This window comes from Episyrphus balteatus, chromosome 3 (assembly GCF_945859705.1).
Source record: "Episyrphus balteatus chromosome 3, idEpiBalt1.1, whole genome shotgun sequence".
Lineage (NCBI taxonomy): Eukaryota > Metazoa > Arthropoda > Insecta > Diptera > Syrphidae > Episyrphus > Episyrphus balteatus.
The window spans coordinates 74,992,606-75,017,253 of record NC_079136.1 but is presented as its reverse complement, the minus strand read 5'-3'; the positions used below and the strand labels follow the sequence as shown (position 1 = coordinate 75,017,253).

Sequence of the window (24,648 nt, the reverse complement as noted above, 5' to 3'; positions counted from 1 at the left end):
TTGACAAACAAATTTTGACAACGTTCGGAATATATTACCTTATTTTGTGTACTATGGTGCAGCCTAGCTTTTCGGAGTAAGTTGACTCGTGTGAACGTAAGCCACAGGTGACTAAAGTGACAACCCCCATAGAAAAACATGAGACATTGTTGTGCGGCTATAATCGATTCGTTAAAACTCGGCCGGCATAAGGGTCAGTTGTACAATCTTGGATCAGTCTCCCTTAAGGAATTTAGCTCGCCGATTTTGGCGGATTAGCTGTGGATCAACTTTCGTTGAAGCATGGATTTAGCTATTTTGACATATATGAACCTTGAACCAAATAAAAGTTTTGGTCTAAAAAACAATTTATGTAATCTTTTTTACAAACTCAAAGCTTTGCCATAACGGAAGCGGTACGGGTACTTGCATGAACAAAATTTTAACAAAAATTTTTAATTTTGTACTTTTGCAAAAAATTGACAGTGTAATTTAGGCTTTATTCAAATTTTGTATATAAAGTTCCCATAGATTAATTATACGAATGTTTCTAGTCTTCGTAGTTATTTGTCTATGATTGTGTGTTGTATTTTTTGTTTTTCATAGATAAAACATTAAAGTATGATTGCTTTTAATCTGTAAGGCCGTATTCACATTCGATTCATAATACGTGTGACGTCATCAATTGCGGGTGTATATCATCTTGTATTCTGTATATATCTTGACCTAGATCGGAAAATCTCAGTATATATTACCTTGTATTCTGTATATTTTGCAATCAACAGTAATAAATGTTTCTACTTCTAGTTGAATTTGGAATTAGTGAAACGAGTAAAAAATAGTCTATGAAAAGCCCAACCATAATTACATTGGAATCTATATATCTTTCTCTGCAATGAAAAGTGACCATTCAAATGAAACTCATGGAAACGTGCTGAGAACTCCAGGACGGTGTTCACATTGGCCTCACGTCGCCGACTCATTTAGAGAGCTATGTGAGTCCGACTTATTTAAATGAGTTTTAAATTTCCTGCCTCTTTTTGACATCTCTTTCTCATCATGAAGTGCAAGTGAGAAAGCAACATATAAACGTCAAAATGAGTTGGCGACGTGAGGCCATTGTGAACACAACACCGTCCAGGGCATCGACAAACTATACCAAGACTGGAAACTTTCGTACGTCTTACCCCCAAAAACCTTTTGTGTACGGTGTGTTGTCTGTGAATATATGTGAAAGCCACCACGTTGGTAAATGACGTTAACACGCACACATTTATAGATTTACGACATTCACCACACATCGAACACGAACACAATCATAAACAAAAAATACCAAGACTGGAAACTTTCGTACGTCTTTCTCCCCAAAACCCTTTGGTGTACAGTGTTGTCTGTGAATATATGTGAAAGCCACCACGTTGGTAAATGACGTTAACACGCACACATTTATAGATTCACGACATTCACCACACATCCAACACGAACACAACGATAGGTTCACGACATTCACCACACCTCCCAGCTTGTAGGCAAACGTCAGTTGACCGCCGAGTTTCCAGTCTTGGTATTTTTTGTTTATGGTCTTTCGCCCCAAAACCCTGTTGTGTACAGTGTTGGCTGTGAATATATGTGAAAGCCACCTCGTTGGTAAATGACGTTAACACGCACACATTTATAGATTCACGACATTCACCACACCTCGCAGCTTGTTGGCAAACGTCAGTTGACCGCCGAGTTTCCAGTCTTGGTATTTTTTGTTTATGGTCAAGGGAGCAAAATTCACATATCACCTTGACTCAGTTTTATACGCTGTTGAAACCCTTTTCAAACTCATTTGAACACTGCATGAAAACGTAATACATGTATAGTGACGAAGGATTTCAAAGTCTTTAAAAAGTCTATGGTTAACTAAATTATTATTTATATATATAAATGCCATGCCTATCTCTACATTATGATTTATGTCGTTGATGGTTCTGATTTATCCCAGAAGAGTATATAATAATTTTTAAGCAAAATAAAACATAAATATGTGCAATCGACCCCTTCTTCATATTATAATTGTTAATAATTGCTTTTCTCCAATATATATCTACTATAAGATTTAAAAGTGCCATAATTATAATAATATGCTTTTAATATAATTTTAACGATAATGATGTGAAATAATATTTTTTTTTCACACACAACTACGACAGTGTACCTATAGTTTGGTTGGTGGACTATATTTCTCTCTCACGAAACACACATAATTTATATTGAGTTATCAGTGGAGAAAAGATTTAACTACTTGTTAAAGTTTCTTTTCATTTTTTAATATGCATTTGGCGCCCTTGATTCTTAAAACAAAAAAAAGGTACAACTGAAAAAAAGTGCTAAAGTGTAGGAGATTTGTTGGTTTGCTTTTTTTTTTTGGTTTTGGTGGAGTAGAGCACAGAGCAGAGGAGAATTATAATAGGTACATACATACAAAAAATATTTCTCTATAAGCACATTGTGGAAGACACAAAAAAAAAAAAGAAAATGTTTTCTGGAAAACTACAAATAAAAGTTTGCGAAGCTTGTGGGCTTAGACCTACCGATTTTCAAAAACGACATAATTTAACTTTTGGAAAACCTGAGGAACAACTTATTGATCCTTACGTCTCAATAGATGTTGATGAGGGTCATTTTGGTAAGTAGCAAGTGTGAATTAATTTTTTCTTTCTTTGTTTATTTAGTTGAAAGTTGCTAATAAGAAAATTTTGCAATTTTGTTTTTGTTTTAAGATCGATCAACGACAAGATCAAAAACATTTGATCCTGTTTGGAATGAACAATTTACACATGATGTGAAGGACGCTAAGAATATCAATTTAACTGTTTTTCATGATGCTGCTCTTCCACCGGATGATTTCGTTGCTAACTGCATAATACCTTTTGAGGATATACTTCATAACGAATCTAGTGCACCAGATTTATGGGTAAATATAAAATTATATTATGAAATAGCTACCAACAAAAATTGGTGTGCAAATAAATTGTTAATAGATAGGTACTACTAAAATGAAAAAGAAAGATGTTTTTCTTTTTCATGTTGCGAAATCATTTTTTTTTTTTTTATCTATGCATCTAATAATATAATTGACATACGAAAGGGCTACAATGTCCTAGCTGATCCGGACAGACCAACGCGTATCTGCCACCCTCAATGATTGCGAATGAACCTATATGACATAATCTAAGAGACATCAAGGTCGAGGACCTTAGAATACTAACAATTAAGCACAAATGAACATAAGGCTTTTCCTAATCATGCATATGAATAAAAGATGCAGAATCCTAAGAAGCTAAGAGGTGGTAACTAACTACATTTTTCATACTTTTGAGTTATAGAGGGAAACACAAAATCCAAAACCGCAATTTGCATATAAAAATGAAATTTTTTTTTTAAATATTTGGAATTTTCTGAATTATTTAAAGACCTAGACTAAATAAATAAATGAGAATAAATTAGAGACAATGCCTAAACTCCAAATATGCAAACAAAAATCACAATCGAAAATTTTGTAGTTAGGGCCTTTACGAGATTATGGGCAGTATTAGTAATGTTACCATACCACCCTTTACTTATTGCTTTGTGAATTATTCACGTTTATCGCAAATGCTTCACTCCCTTCGAAAGAAACCCGTTCAATTTTTTTTTACTTTTTTATTCCAATACCAACACACTAAAATTTCTGGATGAATTTAAATATTGAAAATCTTTACTAAGGCCGTGTGTGAATTGCGTTAAATAGTTAACACCGTGTAAAATTTTTGACACTATTGATGTGAACAAAAAAATTTCAGCTGTATGGCTTATTGTTTAATATTTTTCTCTGCCTCTTTTCTGTCATAAAACTCCTTTTTAATACAAAAAAAACTAAACAAAACCATCTGCAAAAAAAATTTAACTGAAATTTAGCCAGGTCCCAGAGCCCAATAAATTTTTAACAGCTGAAAATTTTTAATTCACCTCAATAGTGTCAAAAATTTTACACGGTGTTAACTATTCAACGCAATTCACACACGGCCTAAATATCTAATATTTAAAGATCGAATTGATACCCTAAATTTTTAATTAACCTAAATTGCTACTTTAGAGTTACAAAATTATTATTATTATGTTAACACTGAAAGAAAATGATTGTAATCGTTGTACAATCTATGGAATAAAGAAACATGATTTCAGCGAGAAAATTAACTATCTATCTTAACATTAATATAATAATCCTTTTTTTTTTATAAAACAGATTGGTTTTTTTCTCATTTTCTTATGCTTTTCTGTACTGAAAAATGCATATTTACTTTTGGAATATCAGCTTGAAAGTTTTCTTACATAATGTAATTACTAAAACACTTGTTATTTATTTCCATCGAGTGTGGATTAAAGAAATATTAAAAAAAGTTTTTTTTTTATTTGTTTGGGAAAAATAAGAAATAAAGGATGCTCGGGGCAATAAGGGTTATATGTATATACTGGGTGTCCTAAAAGTAATAGTTCAAAAGAAATATGCTGATAGGTCAACTTGAGGGCTCTTAGAATTTGATAACTAGTTTATTCCAAATTCTTCGATTTGAGATAAAACACAGTTCTGATGAAACTTTGAAAAATCCGTACTTTGTTTGGGAAAAAGTGTTTTTCTCCCCCTGTTCATAATTGTTTTTTTTTTTTTACATATCTTTCACTAAAACATAAATATTGCCAACATGCTCTTTCTTACCGTAACAATTTCGCATATTAAACTTAGTTGATTACCCGCTTATTGCAGTTTAAACAAATTTTATTTAACTATTTACTGTTTTGTTGATAATATTTCCTTTGTGTTTCAAATCACGTTAAAATTAATAATATTTTATAAACAGCTTATCATTACCAAATTGTGTATTACTTTGTGTTTCAAATCACGTTAAAATTGATAAAAATTCTTATAAACATCTGATCAAATTAACCAAATTGTGTAATATTTTGTGTTTCAAATCCGTTAAAATTGATATTGTTTATATAAAAATATTTTTTATATACATATTTTGTTTAAATTTTTTTTTTAAATTTTAAAATTTTTGCTTTTTATTATTTCTTTTATTTTTAAATCATATATTATGAAATGTCATCTCAGGCAGACGGCAGTATTGCCATGTCCTTATTCTTAAGTATACAAATTGTTAAACTTTATGATGAAAAAATAAAGAATCAATCTATCTATTTATCATCTATCTACATTGGTTAAATTTTTCGTATGTTTCAATACTTGCAGTTAGGCTGCTGTTTTCCGTCAATTGTTGTATAATCTTAAATTGCTATCATGAAGTCTTTTCTATTTCGTTTGCCATTTTGCTACAAATAAGTTAAGAGTTCAAAGATTTAATAAAATTCAATTACTCAAAAACTCAAAACTTAATTATGAAAATGAGCTAAGTCAGTGCAAAAATAAACACTAAAGCCAGGATAAAATTAATTATTATACTAATTAACAAGTAAAATTCATTTGAAAGCTAAATTATAGTTACAAATCTTGGAAGTATGAGGTTAGTTGTTCTTGAAACAATGTAAAAAGTACATTTTTATAATCAAGGGCACATTTGAGAGCAATAAAATGAGTTTACAAACGTAAACAATAACGAAAACCTCAACAGGATAACAAAAAAAAACAATTTATTGGAACATTGGACATTTTTTGAGAACTCCCCTGTAAAATTTTTACATTTAGGCTATATCTAAAAAAAATAGCTTAATAAGACAACATATACCTATTTCAAATGAGAAAAAACTTTAGCCCTCTTATGGCGCCATCTAGCGTCAAAATAAAAATCATAAAAAATTAGGGGATTTTTTTTTTTTTTATTATTTAGAAACAGTTTTTCCACTTAGGAACTTGGTTCATTCATTATTTTTATTAGATTTACAACAAAAGCAGGATTTTGTTTTGTTATTGTTTCGCAAATAAAAACAATGATGTGATCTGGATCACGATTAAAATAAAACACAGCTATTATTGGGAAGTATAGAAAGATTAAGATTTCTAAATTAATTTTTTTTATTGTTTTCTCAAGCATTGAAATAAATTTTTGAATTTTGTTCGACCAAATTTTCGAAAGGTTGAGAATCAAGTAGTTTTGAGAAACTGTAAGTGAACATACAGGGTGTCCGGAAAAAATTGGATAAGCCTGAAATGGCTGATAGCTTAAGTTATGACTGTACTAAAACCAAATAGAAAAAATTTCTATCGCAACCAGTTTAGAAAATATTAGCTTTTTTTCGTTCAGCGTATTTTAAATTTCATCATCTTACGTTTTCGTTCACCACAACCACGAATGAACGAATTTTTTTATAAATAACTTTTTTATAGCCACTATTCAACGGTTATAAAATTTTGTTTTTATGGCAATGTATTAGAAGAATTATTTTAAAATATGACAGATAAAAAAAACTGATGGCATCCATGCATTTGTCACAGCAATGTGAAAAAACTTGAGAGTATACAGTTAAAATAATTTATTAAATTAATAGGCTTTTTTTGCTCTTTGGTACCTATAACTTCCTAGTTACTCTAGATTTGATAAAAACTATTACCATTCTGCAATCCCCTTTGGACGCGCATATTTTTAAAAAAGTTGGCCCCCTATAGATTTTTTTATACCACAGGTGTTTAAAATTTTTCATAAAATATTTTTTTTTACATTTTGCATCGAAAAACGAATTTCAATATTTTTTCAAAGAAAAAGTGCAACAGCTATAAAAAATTTTAAGTGCTTATAGTTTAAGTCAATTATTGTAGAAAATTATAAAAAAAAGAAATTAAAAAAAAATCGTTCATTCGTGGTTGTAGTGAACGAAAACGTAAGATGATGAAATTTAAAATACACTGAACGAAAAAAACCTAATATTTTCTAAACTGGTTGCGATAGAAATTTTTTCTATTTGGTTTTAGTACAGTCATAAGTTAAGCTATCAGCCATTTCAGGCTTATCCATTTTCTACCGGACACCCTGTATATTTACTTTTAATTTTAAATCTTTTTTTTTCAAAGGACACCGATTGGGGAAGTGTTCCCCTTTTTCACTCCTGTTTTCAACTTCAATCAAGGACTAAAAATAGTTGAACAAATAAATTCTGTAATTAATGGCGATATCAATTCCAGACTTCCCGAAAACACTCAGGTGAATAACTTCGACAGTTTTAAATCGGGTCTACTCGTTTTGCTCAAGTAGAAATGTCTTTCAGCTCATTTTTTTAGAGATCACAGGAGGCTATTTCCTAAAAACTTTAAAAAGCTTTCGGTTGTTCAATACTTCCATAGTTAAATAACAAGCTCTTTTTTTTTCTTTTTATTTGAAAAATGCTATTTTTTGCCTTTTATTTTAATTTTGTTTGCCTTTTTTGAATTTGTTAGGTCTTAAATCCTTTCCCTGGTTATCAATATCTTAGAATCTGATCATTGTAGATACAGAAAATTTTAAGGTGTATTTAAAACATTTACATATGTCATTCTCCTCAAACAAAAAATGTTCACTTTGAAAGAAAATTTGTTATTAAAGTTAATTGTACCTGATAAATGCTAAAGACAATAGATTTAAAAAAAAAAATGTATAAGATTCTAATTATTTGTTTTTTTTTTTTTTCTATCTCCCTCATTTCAGATTAATCTTGAGCCTCAAGGAAAAATTCATATAGTTATAGAATTAAAAAAACATTCTGGTAAGAATTTTTTTTTTCTTTAAATTGTGAAAAAATTGAAGGGTTACGGGAAAAGACGATCATGCATTCCATTTTAAATACAGTGGCTTGTTTGTATTTCGTCAACACTTTTAAGCGTTTTTTTAGGTATCCTTATAAACATAAGGTTTTTATTTTCAAAAAAAAAATGACGAAATTTGTGTAAGACATTTTTCGAAAAAAAAAAAAAAAAAAAAAAAAAAAAAAATGAGTTGTTCATAGCTACCGAAAAGTGATAGATTATAAAAAAAAAATTGTATACATAATAGTTTATGATTTAACCCGAGATTAACTACAAAAAATGAGAAGACTGCAAAATTGGGTCTTAGTTATTTAAAATTTAAATAATAAATACATATTTTTGAAAAGAAATTTGTAACTGAAACCGTTTATGTATTTCTTTTTTTTTTTTTTAGATCAAAATAAAGTTCTTGCCGATGTTGAACAACTTGTGGTTTCAACAAAAAATGAATTCAAGGAGCGAGCCGGATTTAATAGGCGAAGAGGAGCGATGCGAAGGCGTGTCCATCAGGTTCGTTTTTACATTAAGGCTCTTATTTATGTTATTTATAAACGTTGTTTAGCCTTAAACAACTGCTTACATTTTTGGATATTGTGTACAAAATCCTTGTTTGTTGTTGTCTTATTTTACCAAATTAAGACACAAGATTAATGTGTTTTTTTTTAAACAATTTAAAAAAAGTTAAACAGTATTACTGTACTTATTTATTTTAATTTATTAATAATCTTTGTATCATTCCTTGCAGGTTAATGGTCATAAGTTTATGGCCACCTTTTTGAGACAGCCGACATTTTGCTCTCATTGTCGTGAATTTATTTGGTAAGGATTTCAAACAAAAAAATTAACAAATAAACAAATACAAACGCAATATTAGGGGCTTTTTAGTTTATCCATCGGTTGTTTGTTTAGAAATAAATTTCAAGGGTTTAGTTATTGTAGCATTTCTATTGGCTCTTTTTTGTTTTTTTTTTCAAACTATTTAACCCAATCAAATGGGAACTTGACCTCAAAATGGATGCTAAAATCTTTGTTTTGGCGTTATATAAAATATCTCATAAATCTCATAGAATCACGTGGTTGCGAGCATCTTAAGCAAAACTTAGAGGTGAGCATTTATAAAATAAAGCAAACAAATTACTGTAACTTTAGCAAAAGGTAACAAATTAGACATTTGTAAATATCTCATATAACCAAGTGTTCGCCAATTCCTATGTTAATAAAACCTGGGGTGATAGTTGACTATCACCTATTTTTTGCTCCGAGTAAAGTGATCACCAAAACCCTACAAGTGCAGAGATTTCGTGTTTGACTCACACGTAGTAAATATTAAAATATTCTATATTTTTTGTACACAAGAAACCATATTTTACTCAACGAACTAAAATGTTCGTATTAGTTTAGAATATAATGTAGTTCGCCGTTGAGGATTTCAATTAAAATAGAAAGTGAAAGTGACACCTAAATAGCTGTCACCCACAAACCATAACAGTGATCGTCACTTTGATAATCACCTAACTTGGAGCAAAAGTATTTATTGTGATGATCAACAATCACCTTAGACGATTCCACCCCTGAGTGAAGTTTAAAACGGTTCGAGTGGACATTTTTTAACAACTTCTTTTTTGCATTTGTTAACTTTTTTATGGATTGATGTTTTCTTTAAAAAAAAAACAATTTCTCGGCTCTCTTTCTCTTTGGTCGCAGTGAGCTAAATTGTAAAAAATTGAAAAAAAAAATACAATAATTTTTTATCTTGTTACAAAATACTTGCACTGTTTCCAAAATAATAAGGAAAGGTTTTGCTAACCAAGGAAGCAACTTTTACTAAATATTATTTATTCTTTATTTGCTTAAACAAAAAGAATGTGTACCGAATCGATAGGAAATTTTTTAACAAATAATAAATTTATTTTTTCGGCCATTCCAAAGCAACAGAGAGGACATATAGAAGCTTGTTATTCAATTTTTGTCGTTGAAGAAGCAATCTATTTTCACGAAATTTATTGTGTCTTAAGAACTCATCATAAATTTGATATCTCAGAAGTTTCACGAAAACATTAATTAAATGTAGCCAAATTATTCACATACAATGACGGTAACGGAGGACCACTGGAAGCTTAAAACCAGTTTTCCGAAAAAATCGAGCATGAGCCATAGCCGCCATTTGATTGGATTTAAGAAAAACAATTCCTTTACTTTTATCAGTGTTTCATCTTGTAGATGTATGCTCTTAAACTGACTTCTTGAATTGAATTCGATCGAATTGATTCGACGCTGGTCGATGTTTACCGACACTTATAATAATTACCGACAGCAAAATAATTGTATTTTATTTTTTTCGTTATTATATTTTTTTATATCATATATGTATAAAAACCTAAATAAAACCAGGAGATAAGGTTACAGAATTAAAAAAATTGTTTTATATAAATCTAAGATTATGGTACCGAATCTTACATATCGTTCATTTAACTTCATATATCACCACTTTAACCACTAATCAAAAAATATCTTTAAACCATATGCCATAATCTTTTAAGTCAAATATAATGGTTTTCTTTAAATGTACAAACCGTTACCTCTTAATTGAGGTTCAAAAATCATGACTCGCGAAAATTTGATTGAGATTTTCGAGGTAAATTATATGAATGACAAAACGAGGAGTATTGCAAAGCTTACCCCTTTTTTTCGCCTTGTTTGACTGTACTAATTATTTTTTGTTTCAAATTTAATTTTTGGTGATTGAATAAAAATAAATTAGAATTGGAAATTTTTTGCCTTTCCAGGGGTATTGGTAAACAAGGCTATCAGTGTCAAGGTATGTTTGCGATGTTCAGAAACTAAATAAATATGCATTGTTTTCGTTGTTTGTAGATTAACTTTTTTTTGCGTTTGTTTATTGAATTCTTTTTTTTTTTTAATAATTTTCATATATTCCCATATTTTATAACAGAAGCTTGAACTAATTTTTGTACGAAAAATGTTTACCAATTTATACAAAATATTTCATTATTGGGAATTTCTTAATAGGTCACCAACGATAAAATATGCAAAAATTTCACAGCACTGGTTTTTAAGGATGTTGTTAGGACATATACTTGTAATGCAAACTAGAATTTGGAGCTTCGAAAGACCTGTGGCAACTGCGTAGTGCGCGAAAAACATCGGAATTGTAGGACTTTTTAAAAGTTTTTAGCTTAATAATTATTTTTTTTTTGTAATTTACGCGCACTCAAGGAGTTATAACTACCTTTTATATGTCACAGTTCGAACGTTTAGGAAACAGAAATAGGATTAAGTAGGAGATAACAATAGGCGTGTTTTTTTGGCAAAGCTATACGCAGTAGGATTTCCCAAATATCAACACTGATAAAAAATTTATATGCACACAACAAGAGAAAGGAAAACGTAAACTTATACACTTCTTAAAAATTCTATCCGCAGCTTGGTTTAGCTTGTATTCCTATTGGCAGCTGCGTGTTGTTTTTGTAGTGCATGTAAACGCCAACTGCGGATACGGATAGCAATGCCAAAAAAACACACCTAATGTTCATTTGTCTTAAATATTTGAATATTGAAATGGGAAAGGGAAGCATGCATCTGGCTATTTAACTAGAGCACTGCATCAAAAATAGCGGTAAAATAATGAAAGACAAGAGAAATATCTACGATTTTCTAAAGAAGTTGATCTATCAGCTTTAATGCTTTGTTTTGGACTCTAAAAGAGTTTATCACGTTTTAGGTACCCCAGACCAGATAAGAAATTTGTACTCAAGTTTTATTGTCGCCTTATCAATTGAGGCGCTCAGCGCCAAAACGGCCTAACCCCAAAAAAATCGTTTTGAGAAAAACGAGTTTAAAGAAAATCGTATTTTCAGGGTTTCTTTTGTGTTGGCTTGTAAAAGTTATAAAAAAATATTATTTAATTCTTAGTTTGTAATTTTTTTTAGTTAGGAGTGTTGGCTATGCTTATGGGAATACTTATTCCGAAACTACATTTGTTATAAATGATTTAGGCAATTTTGTCGCCGCAGCCAAAATGGCGTCCACTAGAGTGACAAAAGTTTTTGGCTCTTATTTTAACTCTATTTAATATAATTTAATGGGAATTTATTTTTATATTATAAATTGTTTTATTGCGGTTCGATCTGTGTACTCAGTTTGATTTTTTTTTTGAAAATGTGGGTTAGGCCGTTTTAGTTCTGAGCGGCTCAATTGTAGCCAGGCCAGAAGGAGAGAATATGTTTTTACAGCCTTTAAGAAACAGAAACCTAAACATTTCGCTGCATTTTTAGCAGTATGTAATAAGTGGTCGTTTCAAAAGAGATGGTTGGTTATGGACATACCAAGAACTGAAAGTTTTTCAGTTTCCTCGATAATGGCAGTAGAGGAATATTTCTCTTTAATGACAGCAAACAGTGTTGGGTCTTAGATGCATTGAATATTTCATACTCCACGTAACAATGCGCCTTTAGTCGGAATTTAGAGAGCCATATCATACTCGTTGCAATTCAACACTTAAAGAAAATGGATGTGAGTTTGCAAAAAAATATGAAAAGCTAAGGGTGGGTAACATGTTTCAGACAAGAGATGGTTAATGAACACGAGAACACCAGCATTTATTTTTTGAACTTCACACCTACCAAAACAACTGGCATTGAAAGATTATAATCCACTGAAGAAGTAATTCATGGATTCCAAAAGTTCGCAACTTTAATAAAGGAGTTAGATGCCAGCTCTATCGAAAGCTTTTGAGATATCGAGCCCAAAAACTTTACTTTCACCAAAACGATGTAGAGATTGATTCCATTTTTCGGTTAGATATGCAATCAAATCAGCGGTGGACCTGTAGCAACGAAAGTCGTATTGACGGTCATTGAGATTAGTCAGTATTTCCATGACCTTAGAAAGAATGAAGGTGAGTGCGTTGGCCGATAATTGGATGGTGAGGAAGATTTGCCTTTTTTAGAAAATGGGTTGAACAAATGCTTTTTTCCATCCTCATGGCAAAGGACCCGAAGAATAAGATAGATTAAAAAGGTCACGAAGGGGTTTTGCCAACGTGGAAAAGCATTTCTTCAAAACAATTGGGGGGGAACCATCTGGACCTGTACGAATTTGAAAATATATTTTTGTCCCATTGAAAATCTTACGTTCTCAAGTACAGGTTGACTAATGTTGCTAGGTGGTGATGTGAAGTTTGTCAAACGAAGGGATCGTATCAGTCGGGATCTTGCTTAGTTCATAGTAAGGGGGTAATTTGAATCTGTCTTCCCACGGAAGAGCACGTCAAAAGAAGCAAATAAATATTCTTTGAAAGTTTTCAATTTGGTAGTCGGAAAAAGGTGACTAAACTTATATTCAAGAGTGGGTCTTACAAAGGTAAAGAAGAGGGATTTTATTTATTATAAAATTCCTTAAATCAAAGTTTAATAAAACCAAGAAAACGGCCCTATTAATTATCTGATCAATGTGGGAGTTAATATTTAGTGTTCTATCACAAAATAATAGAAACAAAATCAAGCGTTAGTGATGGTATATCTAACATTTTAGTTAAAAATATGTTCTTAACTTTTTAGATGTTTCATGCTTTGTATTCAATAATTGTGTCTTCAGTGGCTGTTTTCCTAAAAGTCATAATTGTGCGGAAATTTTGCCTCTTTATAAAAAAGCTATCTCTTTTCTAAAATATTTGAAAAACTTAAATCTCAGGTTGTTCTAAGACGAAAATAAATTCTTTAGCTGTAATCAGTTTGGCTTTAGAGAGGAAATATCAACACAGGATGTCATACTTAAAGTTTAAATGGCACTTTTTGTTGTTGTTGACCAAATCATTTGACGTGGTTGACCTTGAATTATAACTTAAAAACTCTATTGTGTTGGCTTCAGGAGTTTTATTTTTGATTGGTTCCGCTGTTATTTGAATCTTGAGAAAAAAAAGTATGGTTAAATGAGTGTTTTAGTGAATTTGTATAAACAGGGTTCCGCAGGGATAAGTTTGGTCCTTTGTTATTTTTAATTTATATAAACTCAACTTTTGGAACTAAGAATATAATCTGCAAGAGTTGGTGATCCCACTGCTCTAGCAGATTATATTGGCCTACCATATCATTATAACTCAAATATTGAATGCATTTCAAAAATCTCTGAAAACGAACAAACGCTAAGGATCGGGTTCGCTAACCGCAAATTAGTGGAAAGTGAACAAAATTATTTAATTTCTTTCAAAGTTTCAGCAAATGAGATTCATTTCAGGCATTTAATTGCAAAAAATTTCTTCAAAGCCTCTTCAGAAAGCTCCCATATTTTAGTCGTTAAATTTTGCAGATTAGATGACTTCTTAAAATATTAAAAGACTAGTTATTCACAATTGACATTGGTCCAATAGAAATTCTAATGAAAAGTTTATTAATTGTTATTTATTATGTCTATGTTTGCAAATTTTATAAATGTTATTATAATGTATAATTTTGATTCATCTCATTGTAAAATTCTTATTGTTTCTTATTGATGTTTTTCTTTTTTTTTAATATTGTATATTGTTATAAAAAAAAAACAATCATGATGTTTGTTTTTCTATACACAAAAATTAATCTTACAAAAATATTGTATTCTGATTGTCACCTTACATTATGTTTTCAATTAAAAATTTTCATTGAAATGCCATTCCACACTAACTTAATGTTAAAGAATGAACATTATTATTTAATTCTATATTTTTATAAATATATCTGAATTTATTGTAGTTGCTAGAATTAAATCAAGAATTAACTAAACTAAAACAATAATATTCCGAATACAATCATATTACACTAGTGCCAAAGCCGTTTTTGGAAGAAGTTGAAAAAATTGTTAGCAGAAAAAAAATTTTAAAATTCAACAGTTACACTTACAATGACGTAATGTACCTTTTGGTAAAGTCAATAACGTTTTCTTTTATTTCGTTTAAATAAAGCCAAGTCAATAGTTTTGCAAAATTTATTTTCAAAATAAATTTTTTTTTAAATTTTTATTTCAAAAATCATTGCTACATTAGTTTTTATTCAAAAACAGAAATTCGGATGCGAATTTATTTTGTCGCCTTCGAGAATTAAAAAAATTAGTTATTTAAAATTAGTTAACTTCTTAAAAAAAATATTTTTTGTTCCATAAGTAAAAACAATAAATAGTTTTCTTGGAAAAATGTAGTCTTGTTTTTTTTTCCCCGAAAACGACAAAATATTTCTGCATCCGGTTTTCTGTTATTGTTCAAAAACAAATAGGAGCATTGAAATTTGACAACTAAATTAGAACCTACATACCTACTTAATTTTATAAATAAAAAAAAATTAGTTCTAATTTTATTTTTCATTTTTTTTTTCAAAATTTTGATTTTGAAAATTATTTTTTCTAAAACTATTTCATGAAAAATGTTTATTATGTATTATAATAAAAGACGATGTTTTCGGCTTAAAAAAAGCACACGTAAGTGTAACCGTTTATTTTTAATAATTTTGTTTCCAATTAAGTAGATTTTTTAAAAATAAAATTTCCCCTCCTGACTAAACGGGGAGCAATAGACCCCCTACTCCCATACGATTTTTTCTTGTATCGGCTTAAACTACACTCTCTAGCTTTTTGGCAAATTAGGGGGAAAAACGAATTGAATCACAACAGATGATCGGAGGTAAAAATACGAGGCTTTTATAGAAAGTTGTAGGTAATCAGAAGATCTACAACTTTTATTTGTATCATTATCTTATATAACCTCAAAAATAAATATTAAGAAAAACATCCAAACCTTATTTTTTGTTTTTTTCTTTTTATTTCAAAGAAATTAGAAATAATTTAAACTAATGTTATGATTTATAAAAATAGTCTTACACTATAAAATGCTACAAAACAAAGCTAATGTCTCAATAAACGTCTTGTGTGTAGGTTTTATTTGCTTAGCACTTCACACAAAAAATAAAAAAATATACCCTCAATAATCTGCTCCTAAGTGTTAAAAAATAATTTTAAATAATCCGAATTTATTTCCAAGCGGCTCATAATCTTTCGCTTAGCAACTAAAACAATAACGCAGTGCATAGCAAAAACTATCAGAAGCTCAATATTTGCATAATTACATATATGAATAGTGCAAGTGTTATTTATCATACCAACAACAAATAGTGTCATGCCATGATATTTGTGCCCATGATAATGTAAGTGGAGTAAGTCACTTTTTGCATTGTTTGAAGTAAAACTTACATAATAATTTTCTTATAACGATTTAATTGTATTTCTTTTATGAAATCACTGAAGGAGCAACAAATAAGTTTATTTACGGCAATTACCAACCAACCAAAAGTCCATTAGCCAATCGTATAAGTCTCCAAACCGTGATGGTGTTCTGACTATCATGCTAAAAAATCAGCAAGAGAAAGAAGTTGCTTGGCTTGAAAAATCTTTAAAGGTTTGCCTTCTTATCAATTATGTGCCCAAGTCGTGGTCTTCATTCACAAAATGGACAAAAGAGAACATGAATCCACGAAGGATTTTCGGCCAATCAGTTTAATATCTTTCTTACTTAAAACCTAGAAACTCATATCAGAGAAATTTTTAAGGGGGGAAAACCCTCTGGTAGACAGCTTTTTCAATAATTTTTTATGAAAAACTGAAAGCACTTATTAAAATTTTTAAAAGAACAAGATATTACTGACATTATTAAGTATTGATACAATTTTTTTCAAATCAAAAAATAACAAAATGGCGGCTTTAGAGGCCTTCAAAGTTGGCGCCTCTAGTTTGCGCCGTGCAACGCACAGGCCCAGGAAACAATCTAATATCAAAAGGGAAATTTTTTTCCGTAAGATGATATTAATACGCATTGCATGAACCTAAAATTATTTTTTAAAAATGAAAAATTAAAATTAAAAATAAAAAAAACGAAAAAAAAGTGTTTTTATTACAAAGAAGTAGTTTAAAAAAATATTTGCTGTAAAAATTAAATTCAACTTTTAGGTTTATGCAATGGACAATGATTCAAGGAGTAATTTGCTTCAAATTTCAAGTCGATAGCTTCATTAGTTTTTGAGCTGCGTTGCACGGCGCGGAAAAAAATGTGTTTCGAGAAAAATGGCTCGGAAAGCATGGGTTTCGGGACTATCTGGGGTCTTTTGAGGCTTCATTCAAGGCTAAGACCAATAAAATTGTTTCTTCGGTTGATAAATGAAATTTTTAGGGAAAAAATAATAATGCAAAAATTAAAAAAATCCAGAGGGTTTTCCCCCCTTAATAGATGTCCTCTGGCGAGTTCGCAGCACGCTTATATGAGTGCTAAATCTAACTCCATGTCCGAACGACTGAACAATTGCGAACACGATCCACTTCAAGAAATATACCCTAGCTACATCCTAAAGCATAGTACATACTTCTGGTGAAGTGAACATGAACACATCTAAACTTGTGAACATTTGGCATTCATCGCTAGTACACACTTCAAGTTTATTCACCTCATGAATACGCACACAATCAACAATAAAACAAAATTCCTTTTTTCTTCAATTTTTAAATTCATTTGTTCGAAGAAATATAAAGGAGGCATAGAAACTCATGCTAAAATTCAAAATTTTAATTAATTCATCTGTGTGAAAGAGATTCCCGTACATTTTGCACGTGAAGTACTTCATCCCTCGTGAAGCAAAAGTCTCCACTTATGTCTCCACCAAGGTTCACAGGAACGTTCACGCGTGAACACAAAATACAAATTTGTATGGATTCACGACTTGCTTCACAAGTATGTACTTAAGATGTGGAGGGAGCTTTTAACAATATCTTAACCGAATCTTAGGCACTTTTAAGAAATTCACATTGTCTGTTTAATATGCGTCAAAAGAGGAACACCTCAGGGTAGCGTTCTTTCACCCCTTTTATGGCTCCTTGTCATTAACAATATCCTCGTAAAGCTATGTAGATAGAAGTGGAGTGATGGCTGTGGCATATGCGGATGATCTGGAAAGTTTTTACCCGTGATCATCGAAATCACTGACACGGCTTTAAAGAAAGTTAGTTACTGGGCTACGAGTTGTGGTCTAGGAATCAACCAAAGTAAAACGCATCTGATGTTTCGTACAACTAAAACCCAAATCCCTACCTTCCCTCTATCACAGCTTAATGCCCAAATCTTATCACTGTCTCCTTGTGCAAAATAATTAGGCGTCATTTTGGACTCTAAACTGAGCTCTGAGCTTAATTGTAAAGCCGGTTAAGAAGGCGAACTTTGCTTTCTATGCCTGCAGCAAAACCTTTGGAAAATCGAGGTCTTAAATCAAAAATGATTTAATGGACATACACAGCGGTTGTACGACCCATTCTTACTTTCGGCGTCAAACTTAAGATGAGCTCTCCGTTCGTGCTCCACTGAGGCACTTAACGTTATCTTACACCTCTTACCCAAAGGCCTTCATATTAAATATCAGCTATCCGGTTGTTGGAGGGCAATACCTTTTGGTCACAGCGACACAACAAACTAAGTTCCATCGGATATGTTTCTGACACTCCTACTTTGAACCCTGTAAAGAATTGCATGGTTAGCTTCCCGTGGAGGACAGACTGCAAAGAGTGTATTGTGACGAGAGAATTTCTGGCAATTATGGAAGCTTGCAAATTACTTAAAATAAATTCGAATCAAAACCAAAACGAAGCTATACTAACAAACAGTCAGGCAGCTATAAATACAACTGTTTCGGCCATGATATCCTCCAACTTGGTTGAGCAGTGCAGAGAGGAACTCTCAAGGCGGATGAACTAGTCAGGCAATAATCAGCCCTTCATAAGTCGCAAGCGGAAATAGTTCACATTCCCATAGGAGTCATGGAGGGCAATATCTTCTCAAGTTACTTAACAAAAGACAATAATAGGTGGCACAGCTTGACTAGCTGCGCTATATCTAGTAAAATAATGGACCATTTATAATACATTCAAAACAAATGACTTGCTCTCCAGACCCAAAAAAGTTGCGGTGTGTATACGACATTGACCGTTATGAGAACATGCAGCAAAGCTGGGTATACCACACAATACTTTTTGTCGTAGTTTTTTGGACCAGAAAAAGGAATGGTCTTTAACTTTCTATGCCTAGTTTAAACTGTGATCCTATAATAATATCCAACAGAACCAAATCTTTGATTATAATCATTATTATAATTATTAATTATTATAATTATTATAATTATTAATTAATAATTATTAGTCAATTTTCTAACCATCAGAACCCAGTTTGGTTTGGTAACCAAACAGAGACCGAGAGCTGGCAGCAAATTTCTTGTGCGAGAGGTAACCGATTTATATTAATATAGCAAGGAGGTCCATTTATAGCGAAATTTATCGGCGGCGGCGATTCTGAGAAAAAGTGCGATAACAAAATTTAAATTTATTTTTTGAACCAAATCTAACGGTGACTATTACATAACGGAAATAGAAGATTTTGTTTTTTTCGAAAACAATTGTTACGATTTTGATTAAAATTTTGTGTACAGTATTACGCATAAGAGCCAACTTTTGAAATAAAAAAAATATTTTTTGTACCAATTCTCATAAACGACAGTCGATTTCAACGAAAATTTTATAAAGAAATGTTTAAGAAAACGTTATATAAATATTTTCAAAAAACATATTTTTGGATTTTTGAACATATTTCAAACATTTTTTTGAAAAATAATTTTTTTGAAAACGGGTTGATGAATTTTATTGAAATTTTGTTTTTATGTGTTGAATAATATTTTCTTAAAAATGGCAAACCAACTTTTTTTTAAATGTGAAATTTCTTATAAAAATCAAATTTTAAACTTTCCCTAATGTTGTTCAATGAAAGCTTTAAAATTAGAGTAACTTTAACCATATGAGCAAGTACGTGCTACCCAGTCGTGCATTTCATTTCTTTTTTTTATTTCCTGAAATTGTTTTTCATTTTTTAACATACATAAGAAACTGTTCCCTGACTGAACATTTCGTTAAGGTGACATCTCTGTTCAAAATTATTCATGTTAATTAATGGGGGCTATCGTGAATAAAAATTTCTCTGGAATGTTTCCCTCATTTCAAATATGGAAGAAGAAGTACTTCTTATTCTAAGGCTGGTTATTTAGAACAATGTACAGTTTTTGTTTCATTAATTAGTAGTCAAATTTAAAGCTGGCCCAAAACTTAAAAAAAAAATCAAAGTTTATACAACAAAATTAAGTAGGAGGAAAAATGAAGACTTAATTTTCTACACCAGAAGTTAGCATACAATCCCATACCATATCCGATCGATCCACTAACGTCTTTGCCGACGTACATTCTCACGGAAATAGATCAGAGAAAAATTATTTTAAAAAAAGACACCACGTATTAATAAAAGTACAGTAGTGTCTATTTCATTTAGTTTCTTGTTATCAGATCAGAGAAAAATTATTTATCGGAGAAAAATTATTTTAAAAAAATAGAAGACACCACGTATTAATAAAAGTACAGTAGGGTCTATTTCATTTAGTTTCTTGTTATCATATTTTTAGCAAACACTAGGCAAAAGCGGCAAATCTGCTTTTCAACGTCATAAAACAATAGAAACTCGAAACCTCAACGGAACTAGATTTACTAATAAACTAGTTTAAAAAAGAGTTTTTCTACATTATTGAATTTTGAAAAAGAAAGTCTTCTGGTTTCGATATCTTATGTTAAATCACTATTTTCCTATGCTTTTATAAAAAAATTTCACATGATTTACACATGCATGGATACTTTTTTTTTTTGTTATGAACAAACAATTTGTTTATTTCAATCTAATAGATACTCAATGAATTTTATTAAAATTGTAGTTTGTACGTGCGTTGTACATAAAAGATGTCATGGCTCAGTTGTAACGAAGTGTCCTGGAATGCGAGAAGAAGTATGTTTCTATAAATTTTTCTAAATCTTATTAAAACATTTGTTTTTTGTTTAATGTTTTTCAGCAAAGCCAAGCTGAATCCGTACCAGCTGCTGGCCAAAGATTTAACGTTAATGTTCCTCATCGTTTTGTAGTACATAGTTACAAAAGATTCACATTTTGTGATCATTGTGGATCCTTGTTATATGGTTTGATAAAACAAGGCTTACAGTGTGAAGCTTGTTATATGAATGTTCATAAGCGCTGCCAAAAAAATGTTGCTAATACATGCGGAGTTAATACAAAGTATATGGCAGAAATATTAAATTCATTAGGTATTTCACCGGATAAACAATCACAACCTCGTCGCTCAAGGGTATTCCAAATCAAAAAATTCTCATTTCATGTATCTTTTTACATTCTTTTTCTTTTTTTTTTTTTTGAAGTATTTGAATTTACCAGCCGGAGAGGAACAATATTCAGGTGATCGAAAAGATTTTGTCGAAGGCGAATCATCGCTACGTGGCTGTACTCTGCCAAGCCAGCAACAAAATTCAAATCAGTATCAGTATTCTGAAAATCGTACTGGAAAATCAACACTTCAGGATTTTAATTTCATCAAGGTGTTAGGAAAAGGTTCTTTTGGTAAAGTTATGCTGGCTGAAAAGAAAGGAACAGAGGAAATATACGCTATCAAGGTGCTTAAAAAAGATGCTATTATACAAGATGACGATGTCGATTGCACAATGACCGAGAAGCGTATATTGGCGTTGGCCGCAAAACATCCATTTTTGACAGCGTTGCACTCGTGTTTTCAAACTCCGGTAATTTTATTAAATTTCTAAATTGAGTTTCATGTACTTAATTAAATAATATTTTGTAGGAACGGTTATTTTTTGTAATGGAATATGTGAACGGTGGAGATTTGATGTTTCAAATCCAGAAAGCACGCCGTTTTGAGGCTGCTCGTGCAGCATTCTATGCTGCTGAGGTTACATTAGCCTTACAATTCCTTCACTCCCACGGAGTGATCTACCGTGACCTCAAATTGGATAATATTTTGCTAGATCAAGAGGGTCACTGCAAACTTGCAGATTTTGGAATGTGCAAAGTACAGATTTTTCTTTTTAATATATATGCCTTATATAAATTTAATCATAATAATAATTTGCAGGAAGGAATATTGAATGGAGTACTAACTTCAACCTTTTGTGGCACTCCTGATTATATTGCTCCTGAAATTTTAAAAGAACAAGAATATGGCGCATCAGTTGATTGGTGGGCACTTGGTGTTCTTATGTATGAAATGATGGCTGGACAACCACCATTTGAAGCAGATAACGAGGATGAGCTTTTTGATTCTATACTTCATGATGATGTCTTATATCCGGTTTGGTTGTCGCGTGAAGCAGTTTCTATATTAAAAGGTATGGTTTGATTAAGTTAGTATCAACTATTTACAGCATTTTTGTAAAAGCCCGTTTTCACTACAGCTAATTTCGCAAATTATCTCATTTCAAACAAAGATAAATTTTATACTGAAAAAATTTTTAATTTAAGGTTTTCTAACAAAGAACCCAACCCAACGCCTGGGATGTACTGGGGATGAGAACGAAATTCTTAAGCACCCCTTCTTTGGAAAGTTGGAATGGAATGAACTAGGAAATCGCAATATTAAACCACCTTTCAGACCAAAAATGGTAATGTATTTTTATTTCACCTTTTCCTTTCTATGACGTTTTCGAGCAAGTGTAAGTTTAGTTTTTCTGAATAATATTGATCGTATTCGTTTGAGTCGTAGAAAAGATCACAATCTTTATTTGGTTAATTGTATCCAACGGATACAGACGCATGTATAGTTGACATGGAAGAAACTAATAAATGTTTTTTTTTTCTAAAATGCAAACTGCAAACAGCTTCATAATTTTTCTAAGTTTTTATAAAGGGTCAATGTGGGTAAATGTAAACTTGGGTAAATGAAAACCTGACTCATATCGAACTTCAGATAAATCTCTTTGACCCATACATAAGTACAAATTGCGGACGCATGCATCTTTTAAATTTACGTGAAACTCATTGCTGTCAAGAGAGAATTCTTTCGACAAGCGTATTTTTAGTGAAAGTGCGAAAAAAGTCATTAGCCTTTCCGAAAAAATAAATATTTTTGCAGATTCAATTTATTAAGTACCTAAGTTAAATTTGCAAATACTTTCTAGTTTTGAATTTTGATATACAATCTATGTGAAACAAAAAAAAATTTAAATACAGGAAATTTATGTCGATTTGCGCATGTGTTAACATTTACCCCAGAATATTTTTCCATAATGGGAAATTGTGAATAAACATATATATATATTTTTGCCGAAAATGATTGGTTTTAATAAAAATACATATGGGGTGCCTATATAAAGAATTAAAGGAAGAAGTTTAAACAAGAACAGAAGATTGCACTCTCACTGGAATTTGAAAAAGTTTTTGTCAAATACCTTCTTGAAAGTGCTTCAAGTTGTTATCCATATAACAAAGAGGAACTTCTTTTGAAAGCACTGTTTTCATTTACCCTGAATTTGTAAAAAAAAAAACAAAAACATGGTGGGGTATTTGTAAACATACCATAATTCACAATAATTTAAACAATTTCGGAAATGTTTTTTTTTACTATACAAAAGAATTGCCATAATTTCATATTTGCATTCGGACATTTCTTTCAAGTTGTTTCTTGAAAACATATTAAAATCTAAAGTAAAAAAAAAACGTGAAATTAATTATAATTACCCACATTTACAATGAGAAAAACAAATAGATTCATATTTTTATCAAACTCAAATACATAGTTATGTATGTATGATTTAGCATGGAATCGATTTGATTTTAATTTAAATAAAAATCTATTAAGTCGAAATAATTGGAACGTATTTTATAATTTGTTCAAATATTTAAATATTTAATTTGAAAACTTTCCTCGTTCAAAAGTAAAAAGGTCAGCATTTTCTAACAAAGAAAAAGTTATTTTATATTAATTTATATTACACTCGTTCGATTCAAAAAATAAAAAGCTTTTGCATGCAAACATGAAAAGTAAATCTTTCCTTTGTATCTTCGATTACGAACCTTTGTTTTTGCCTACCTGTTTTACTTAAACGGTCAGTTGATGTTATGACGCTGGAGTTTGTCAAATATGTAATCAAAACGATCTTAAATGTTTCAAGTTTAAATTAAGTAGGTACAACAAATTAATTTCTTTAAATAACCCCATTTTATTCAAAAGTTTTTTGCAAGATAAAAGTTGTTGAAATGTGACCATTTGTCAAACAGACAATTCTCTTTTCCAGGATATAACGATAATCTAAAATTTATGGAGGCAGTTCTTTTATTTTGAGCATAGTTTTCAAAACTAGTCTTTTTTTTTTGTATAATTATAATCTGAACTCAATAATTCTTTATTAATTTTCTATTGATATTTCAATTATTCTTAAAAACTTTTTTTTTGTAGAAAAATCCACGTGATGCCAATAATTTTGATACGGAATTCACTAAAGAAGACCCTGTGCTTACACATGTAAACAAAGATGTCGTACGGTGCATAAATCAAGAAGAATTTGCTGGCTTCTCATTCGTCAATCCTGATTTTGGGCCAGAGCGGAAAGTCTTTTAAGTATTTTTTTTTTAAGATAATGCTTTGTGCGGCTAAAGTGTTTGAGAGTATTTTAATAGATGTATTAACATATGATTAAAACGCACAATAAATAAACCTTGAATTTGTTTCGAGGAAAATCTTTCACCTGTTCATTAATGTTCATTGATTACATCTAAAAGGAAATTCTTAGTTAAAAATTATATTTTTGGTATTCGATAAGGTCTATTGAATAATTCTGGAATTTAAAAGACTGAAGAACTACATATCACTTTATCCGTCGAAAATAATTTAAACCTTTTTACTATGGGTGTGGACGGTTCATCACCCTGCGGGAGAGGTAGTATAATAAAAATTACTTAAGAACAACAGCAAGACTTGAAATTAAAAGTTATAAAAGTTATT

The 24,648-nt window shown here is 30.7% G+C and overlaps 1 protein-coding gene across 1 annotated transcript; it reads left to right on the top strand.

The window, feature by feature from the left end:
- Window positions 1-1,931: 1,931 nt before the first annotated feature.
- On the top strand, window positions 1,932-24,398 carry LOC129913004 (protein kinase C). The gene is made up of 13 exons (XM_055991311.1): window positions 1,932-2,653; window positions 2,748-2,941; window positions 7,641-7,698; window positions 8,133-8,248; window positions 8,484-8,557; window positions 10,525-10,556; window positions 20,560-20,630; window positions 20,695-20,985; window positions 21,056-21,433; window positions 21,493-21,720; window positions 21,784-22,036; window positions 22,170-22,309; window positions 24,103-24,398. The coding sequence occupies exons 1-13, from the start codon at window positions 2,503-2,505 to the stop codon at window positions 24,262-24,264; spliced, it is 2,148 nt and encodes a 715-aa protein (XP_055847286.1). The 5' UTR covers window positions 1,932-2,502; the 3' UTR covers window positions 24,265-24,398.
- Window positions 24,399-24,648: the final 250 nt, after the last annotated feature.